Source organism: Oncorhynchus clarkii, chromosome 13 (assembly GCF_045791955.1).
Source record: "Oncorhynchus clarkii lewisi isolate Uvic-CL-2024 chromosome 13, UVic_Ocla_1.0, whole genome shotgun sequence".
NCBI classification, from domain to species: Eukaryota; Metazoa; Chordata; class Actinopteri; order Salmoniformes; family Salmonidae; genus Oncorhynchus; species Oncorhynchus clarkii.
Genome location: NC_092159.1, coordinates 59321343 through 59330235, shown reverse-complemented (window position 1 = coordinate 59330235; position 8893 = coordinate 59321343). Strand labels below are relative to the sequence as shown.

General features: G+C 39.8%; 1 protein-coding gene across 1 annotated transcript in view; it reads right to left on the bottom strand.

Moving 5' to 3' along the window:
• The window catches only part of LOC139423609 (BAH and coiled-coil domain-containing protein 1-like), a 160943-nt gene extending 152399 nt beyond the window's left edge, over window positions 1-8544 (bottom strand). The window contains exons 1-2 of the mRNA XM_071175194.1: window positions 8303-8544; window positions 5116-5434 (exon numbers count right to left, since the gene is read on the bottom strand). Of these exons, the coding sequence (XP_071031295.1) occupies window positions 5116-5287 (172 nt within the window). The 5' untranslated portion in view covers window positions 5288-5434; window positions 8303-8544. The remainder of the gene's footprint in view (window positions 1-5115; window positions 5435-8302) is intronic.
• Between the last annotated feature and the right edge of the window lie 349 nt (window positions 8545-8893).

Genomic DNA, 8893 nt, shown 5'->3' with positions numbered 1-8893 from the left:
AGGCAAAGAGAGAAGAAAAAAGAGAAGAGAGAGAGGAGAGAGAAAAGAGAGAGGAAGAGAGGAGAGAGGAGAGAGGAGAGAGAAAGAGAGAGGAGAGAGAAAGAGAGAGAAGAGAGAGAAGAGAGAAGAGAGAGAAAGAGAAGAAAGAGAGGAGAGAAAGAGAAGAAAAATAGGAGAGGAGAGAGAAAAGAGAGAGGAAGAGAGGAGAGAGGAGAGAGGAGAGAGGAGAGAGAAAGAGAGAGAAGAGAGAGAAGAGAGAGAGAGAGAGAGAGAGAGAGAAGAAAGCGAGAGAATAAAGAAAGGAGAGAGAAAGAGAGAAGAAAACAGAGAGAGGAGAGAGTGGGACGTGTAAGGGAATAGGAGCGAGGGTGAGTGTGTGTGCGTGTGCCGGTGTGTGTGTGCGTGTATGCGTGTGTGTGAGTGTGTTCGTCTGTTTGTCTGTCTGTCCCTTTGTGTCTTTAAGAACGTGGCGTAAATATGACCGTTGATTACATGGGGTGTTGAGAGCAGCTCTCAGCCATGGACGGTCCCCTCCAGGGCCGAAGCCCTTCTACCGACCCTAACCCTAACCCCCCCTACTGTTTTAACAGACACACCTCCCAGATGCACCCCGATGATCAGAACAGTATGGCTGAAAGATGACCCCCAGGTCATAAATGGTAGCAGTAAAGACAGCTCCACTGTGTCTCCTAGTTTTCTGCTATCAGGTCGGCTGTGGTTCTCTCTGCTAATCAACCAGAAGGGGAATTAGAAAACCGTTTGAATGAATACAGTGTATTTTTAGCTTTGTAGCAGAATGAAATGACCCAACACCAATAAGTAGAATCTGTGCCTCTGTGTGTGTGTATAGGAACAGAGGAATAGTTATTCAGTCAGATTCAGTGAGGACATTGCTAGACTAGTACAGGCTTCACATCGACCACCTGACTTACAGGACAAATGACTGTCTGGCTGCTCTGGGTGAAGAGAGACAGTGGCAGATACATGTCTAGCGGGTTCAGCAACATGCTTCAAAAGACAAGTGAGAGAATATAGGCTTCCTTATTGCGTCCACTTGCTCTCTGTACAGGGGCCTAGATTGCAACTAAAATCCCCCTTCTGTGGAACCGACAGTGTGCGTTTCCTACCAAAACATGTTGAAATATCGGAACCCAGCGAGGAACAGAGCAGTTACCAAGCTAAGAGAGGGAGTCGCAACAACAGCGCCAGTTTCCAGACGAGTGGAGAGAGATGGTTGATGATAATGAACACCCCTAAAATCAGACAGAGGAACTTCTTTCAAGGAGCCACAGCACAAACCTGCTTCTGAATGCATTTTTACACCAACTCTGAAATATTAATGCTCTTTGTCAACTATTCATGGGAACCAGTGTGTGAGTTAGTCCCCGGGGGAAAAGCACAGAGAAAACTGAAGGGTTCAACACACTCAGCAAACAACGTGCTCTGTTTTCCCTAATGGTAGTGGTGCCCAGGACAAGACAGTTGAAGAGACACTAATGACTCCTAGAAGACAAAAGCAACCTGTTTAGTTGAAGATGTTAAAATGTGATTTCAGCCACGTACAGTAGGAATATTGAGTCTGTGTTGGATGGTCTAAGTCCACATTTTGTTGAGAATCTATTTCCACATGTTGTTATTTCTTAAAGTTCCGTTAGAAAGGTTTCACCAAGTCGTTTTGAAACTAGCGCTCATGGTCCCTGAAAACTGGGCACAATTGTGTCTTACATCATCCATTTGGTGTGATGTCACATCCTGCAATAAAAAACGTGTATAATCCTGTATGATATGTAACAAATTCCAATTCGTACAATATCTTACAAATGTGTAAGTGCTTAATTAAGAACCCAATTCAATCTGCTTAAATGATACATGCATGATGGTATTGTCTGTAGCTGTGTGAAACCTGTATCTCTGTCCTGTTCAGGTTATTCAGTACAAGTCTCTACACACTGATAAGAGAGTATCTAGATGCATCATCAATAAATCACATTTTCTAAATCACTTTTTTTTTTAATCTTTTTTTTTTTATACACAAATTCCTGAATTATACTCAAATTCTCATCCAAAGGATCATTTCTGGTAACAAAATACAAAATCAAGACAACAACAAAAAAACATACAGTAACAAATCAATGGATTTGTGAATAGACTTTAAAACAATCTGGTGTCAGTGAAATCCATGAATAGTAAAGCTGAATGCTAACCATCTTTAATGTTATGTAATTGCCATGATTTTGTGATTTATTGCAAGAATGTCTTAATGCACCTGTTCAAAAACGTTGGGTAATTCCGATGGTGTTTCTAAATGGGTCTACAACTGTCTATTCTTTCCAACAACCTTACATCAAAATCAATTAGATTGAGTCGTTTGACGAATAACCCAGCAAACCGAAATTGGTTCTGTGAACGTTCCCAGAACATTCATTAAGGGCTAAATGACTATACAATTAAATCAAATTAGGTTGTCCCAAAAGTTCTAATTCACAAAAACGTTCCAGTTGTGCTGATGATTATACAATGTTTGTATAAAACATTCACCCGATGTTGCACGAACGTTCCCAGAACACATTTTGTTATTACATTACCTGGAAACCTAACAACAACCTCAGGGGAATGTTCTGTGGTGGTTGTTACAGGTGTTGTGCACAATATATCACTCATTCATATATCCTTATGTACATATTCTTTATCCCCTCACACTGTGTACAAGACAGTAGTTTTGGAATTGTTAGTTAGATTACTTGTTGGTTATTACTGCATTGTCGGAACTAGAAGCACAAGCATTTCGCTACACTCGCATTAACATCTGCTAACCATGTGTATGTGACAAATAAAATTTGATTTGATTTGATTTGACATCTTAGTGCATCTGAGGAGAACATTTCAAGGTATTTCATTGAATCACTTTCTGAAGAAGAAGAAAATATTTTGTTGTGAAAAACATTATTTTAATGTTTTGGGGTGTTATCATTCTAATGTTAGATTAAAAACGCTAACTAGAACTTAATGTAGAATGTTAAGCTAAGGTCCTAGGAATGTTCCCAGTTTACTGGGAAGAGATTGGACCCAGTGGGCAAAAATGCCTAACATTTTCAAATGAAGGATTTTGCCAGGAACTCCACATGAGGTGCACACCAACTGGTTATCAATGAGAGATTAAAAAAACACAATAGATAACTTTACAAATTGTAAAAATCAACTGACAAAAGTATAATACACCTAAAAAAAAGTATGGTTTGCCTTTTTTTCCAAATGACTCTCCCTCCCTTCAACCACTGCACTGTAGCTGTTGTCTATGTGGTTGGGTGGAAAGCCAGGACAACCCCTAGAGCACCAAGCAGGCATTCACAGACATACCCAGACCTGCTGCCCTTTATAAGAGCTAACCGCGTCACAATCTCCTGCAAAGGCCAGGACTGCATGCCTGACAGACAGACGGGAAGAGGCATCGTGAGCCCCTTGTCAACAAATGTATATTGATTTTGATATAATGTATACAGTGTGTGCAGTACATTCCAATAATGTATTAAAAAATATATATATTTGTATAAGAATTGGTGTAATTGCTATAATCAGATGTCATTTCGACAAATGACACTGCACTAGGAGAGCATAACAGGATATTTAAATCAACTCTATGGGGGATTCCAAAATGCAACGTCTCAGCATAATTCAGAAACAGGGCAATAGTAGGAGAAAAGATGACTCAGCCTTTGCCAAATATGAATCAAATATTCAATAACTTGTATAGATGATTTCATTGTTTAACCATACCCCGCACCTGCCTGTAACATATAATAAATATAGTGCTGTTATCCTCTATGGTGACCCCAATGACCTTAAAGTTGCATGTGGGTATATCACCTAATGACAATGATTATTTGAGGAAATTGTGGAAGCATTCATGACAACAAAAACAAAGTATTATATGAATTATATATGTTATGCAGTTTAATGTGACATGTCCAAATCCAACTATTGTGTGGTGTTGTTCCACTGGACACAGAGATGTCAATTCAACTTCTATTCCACATTGGTTCAACATAATTTCTTGAAATGACGTTGAAACAACGTTGATTCAACCAGTGTGTGCCCTGTGGGGTCTCCCCAAACTTTGATAATCTACTCCCATACGCTAAAATGTAACTGGTGTGAATATAAACTTCTAACGTTGCACCTTCCCCATGTTTTGGTTGTCCCTATATAATACAGTTAGTTGGTCGTTCAGTGGAGACACGCGCGCACGAGTCCACGCACGCAGGCACTCCATGTTGACACACGTGCCTATTTACATGCAGTACACTTCGATAATAGAAACCTAAGTCACTGATGCATGCACTGCGAATGCCCGATATAGAAGGAGGATTTTCCCGCGGCTATGCCTACATGGTTACATACATCAGATCCCCCTTCAGTCGCCGTACGCACTTCCGTGAACAGTGAACGCCCAGGCTTTTGTTCGTGTACTTGCCATCAACCACAGCAGCATGACACTCATGAATATCACTCAGAATCACCCGCATGTCATTGAAGAAAAATGGGAGGACGCCGGAAAGCTGCGTAAAAAAAACCCGTGCATTTGGTAAAAACGACCAATTGTCTAATTCATTAGACCACAAGGTTTAAATTAAATAGGCCGCAACAATTGGGTACAATTGACTCCACAAAGTTACTACATTTATTACATGTGGCCCATTAAACCAAATTACAATTCACCCACTCAACGTCAACAAATGGTCAAGTACAGTAGCAGACATTTTGTTTACAGTAGCCCACAGCGTGTGCGTAATAGAACACCACGGATGTGTAATATGTGCTTGCTTTACATATGCATGATGCAGCCTAATATAACCCGGGGTTTATGAAACCACTAAAACAACATGAACAAATCATGTAGTGTAAATCATAATTATACCGCAAAATCATTCTGGACATATTTAGTGCAAAATTCGTTAGTAACGTCCCTTAGCTGCCAACCTCGCGTGCTAATTAATTATCTGGCGCAATGCATGCAGGGGGATTGGGGACATTTGGCACAAATTCGATGGATTAATATATTTTCATTGTGTTCCAAATACTCTATGGTGAAACAACACGTATATATATTTTACCAACCTGAATGCGGAGCCATTGGGATGTGAGAAGGGTAGTATTTTCCAGACGGAAAATGACCGCCATGCTGTACTGAACTGTGGCCGGTGGAGGCGATCCGAGAGGCGGCGCGGTGTACCAGCGCGCCCCGCTCCGACAGGAGGTGGGCAGGCGCAGCAAAATCCCGTCCCTCCATACTGGCGAAAGGTGAATAATCCGAAATCCAGCGGGGAGACCAAAATAATCAAATGCAATCCATATAATAATCCTTTATAGGTCTAAGTATTGCATTTAGTTGGTCGAAGGCTTCTCCAGCCAAAAACGTAGCCCCGAATCATCTTTTCTGCAAGAAATAAAAATGAAAAGGGTTTTGATTGACAGAGAGAATGTTTAGAATATTATAACATTCTAAAGGCCTACAGTTGTTGATGGCATATGCTGGCGTTACTGTGTAGATTTGCCTTACTGTTATATACAGTTATACATGTCACAGGCTGTGTTTTAGATATTCATAACTATTGTGCAGAAGCAGTGAACGGTTGAGACAAACGCGTTGTTCGGTCTTCCCTTCCTTGAGGGAGTGTAAACGCTGCAAGAAAACAACACGGGATCAGCAACAATAAGAACAACCACCCAAATCTTTGTTTTCTACAACCGTATACGACGGACCAAGCAAGGGTTTACTGCGACTGACAGGCAGGCCTATAGGCCTACTGAAATCTCGATTGATTATGCTATTGAGGGAAAGGCCTTCCTTGATGTAGCACTGAAAACGTTGGAGCCTGGCTTGAACACATCAGGTCTCTCTGTAGTCTGTTCAAGGTCTTACTTTGTGCACTGAGGGCTGTAAATGTCATAGCCCGTAGTTGTGTTATTTTATTCATACCTTATCGTACAGTTCATCAGAACAATCAATACATTCACTTTTGTCAGCTGTCAATGTTGGCAAATAGTGTTTAATCTGTGAAGATGTGCATTTAGCACGTTTCATTAGATAAATTAAGAATTATTGGGACAAGGACATGCTATTGATGAACTAAATGCATGATTTATAAGACAGAATGCTCAAACCGCACAAAGTGAAGGATTTTTTTGGTTTCCAATTGATTATGCCTCAAATGTGCATTAATATCTCTAGGTGACTATTCAACCATAATACAGGCATGTTCATTATTAAAAATACATGTATAGTTGATCATGTATATTTATTAGGCTCGTGTCAAAATGCTGGTCTATGCATAGGCCTAACAATGGGATATTGTCTTGGACAGTCCACGCTTGACTGTAGCGCGATTATTTCCACATATGTGAAATATCTGCGAAGTAATTTTCCTGAAACCCCCATGTGAAAATTACACATCAAAATGCACCGTCGTCCGAAACGTCGTTGTCAATTAATCAAGAACTTGTGCGTGTCCAAACTGTCCATGCAAATAGCTGCTTTCCAGCTCCTCATCTTTCGTGACCCATCTACGCTGTTATTTCAGGTAATCAAAGAGTAGCAAACCCTAATATAACCTCTAGCCTTTAGGCTCCTGCATAAATAGAATATAGCCTATCACTCGAGCTTTCTCTTTCTCATTTCAATCAAGTACAAGAGCATGTAATGTGTACAGGGCCAAACCAATATTCCTTCATCTGTAAAATGCTATACATGAGTTATTTTCTCACTTTATTAATAGCTGACTGTCCAAGGGATAAGTAAACAGTGCAGCCTAGCCAGCTATCTAAAACAATATTTGCATGGACATTGGAAGTATTGGCCAAATATTTTAATTGATATAAATCCCTGTGTATAAATGCTGTTCAAGTTTCTTCATCGTGAAAGGTTTGATTTTGACATGAAAAATGCTGAATCCCCAAAATTCTAGTACTAAAAATCCAAGGTGAATGACCGTGGCGAAGACTGTCTTTGTCTTCACGTTTAAACTGCTTGCAGTCAGCCATTAGCCTTGCTACAGTCCTTCACCCGGCGGATATAAAGTCATAAACCGCCCGCCTACATGTGTTTGACGACTAAAACAAGACTATCTAAGAACAACCTGATTGCAAACCTATATTACCTTTTAGAAATGCGAAGACGCCATGGCTATTTGGGGCGAGTAGGCTATGACCATTTTTATTACAGCGTAATAGGGGAAACGCTTTGTGGTTGGTAGCCTAGCCTACTACACAAAGCTGTGTCGGACTCATGCTATGTGAATTTTATACACGAACACTGTCTTGTTTGCTAACATGTTCAAATGATCGACGCCAATAATTCAATTGCATTGCATATTTCATTTGCAGAATCCGTTCGGACACAGGAACTCGGATGATAAATCAAATTATCTTTTATTGGGTCGGATCATGCTGCGGGAGAGGCGCCCATCCACGTCAAACCTGGCGGGGTGGGAATACACCATAGCAGGGCAACGATTGTAAACATTATTCCCTATACAAATACCACCACGGCGTGTAGGCTATGTTACTAATTCTACATAAACTAAATTGACGGTTGAACCATTTAGAATGATTTGCCAACAGACAATCGATGTAAATACAAAAAATAAATACATTTTAGAGCGGCCATGTAACATGAAATAGTCCGAATTCATATATTATCAGGTCTCCTGTAAAATAAACGACTCAAGCAACTACAATGATTACTCATTTACAAATTGATTAAATGCGTCGTCGATCAATAAATCTCGACCAAAACGATTATGCCGCTACATAATGCAGTTTTGTCTTTGTAAAATAAAAATGTAAGAAAATAAACGGTAGTCTAATCGGTAGATCACCTCATGCCAACTGCTAATATATACTCTAAATATAATTATTGTGTTATAATAATAATAGTTTGGGCTAGGCCTATTAATTTGGTTTTAAATAACGCCAACCGCATAATTAAGATTTTAATTTTAAAAGCCAGACCATAAATAGATATGCGCACAAAGCCTCATATTTACATACATTGAATTTAGGCATTGCATGCAGAATTTAATATTGACCTAGCATACACTTGCTTGCAATTATTACACTGTTACAGCCTAGGTGTGTCATACTGTAATTGTGTTGTTTATAAAATTACCTGGGCTTTTGTAGAATAGTTACATCCATGAATTATTTAGTTATTAGGCCTGTCATTTCAAATGTTGTGTTCGTGGTCGACATAAAGCTATGGTTTAATTTGCCAAGATCAAGAAAATATAAAATACAATTTACTTACTGGTATGTTAAATCCTTGCATAGCAATAAATTAGGAAATTATAAAATAAAGGGGAAAAAATACAGACCAAAAATTACGTTCATTTGGACAAAAACGTGTGCCTACGGTTACATCCTATAGGTTTTCATTTTGAGCTGCGCAGTACGTCGTTCAATCTGCTGAAAGCACCGGGATTCGGGCTTCTAGACTACAGAATCGAGGCTCGGATCTCCGAACAGCAATTCTCTTTCCCAGTGCACTGATCAGCTCGTGCCTCGCATCTCGGGGAGGGTAAACACATTCGCCCATTGGCCGGATACCTGCATGCTAATGAGCTTGTGCCGCTCGCCCGGGGACACACGATATGTTGATTGGCCCATATCAAGAGCCAATAGCGTAGCGACTGAACAAAGTGATGCGCGCCAGATTTAAAGTTTTACTGTGAGCTTTTTACATGTAGGTTTGAGCAATTGAACATTTAGGCCTACACAAATAGACATACATCCACAAGACCACCACTAATAATATTTTTTTTTACAGTAAAGCCGTGTTGTTTGAATCAAAGCAATGTAGGCTATTAGACTAATAAATATAATAAATATTTAGAGAACT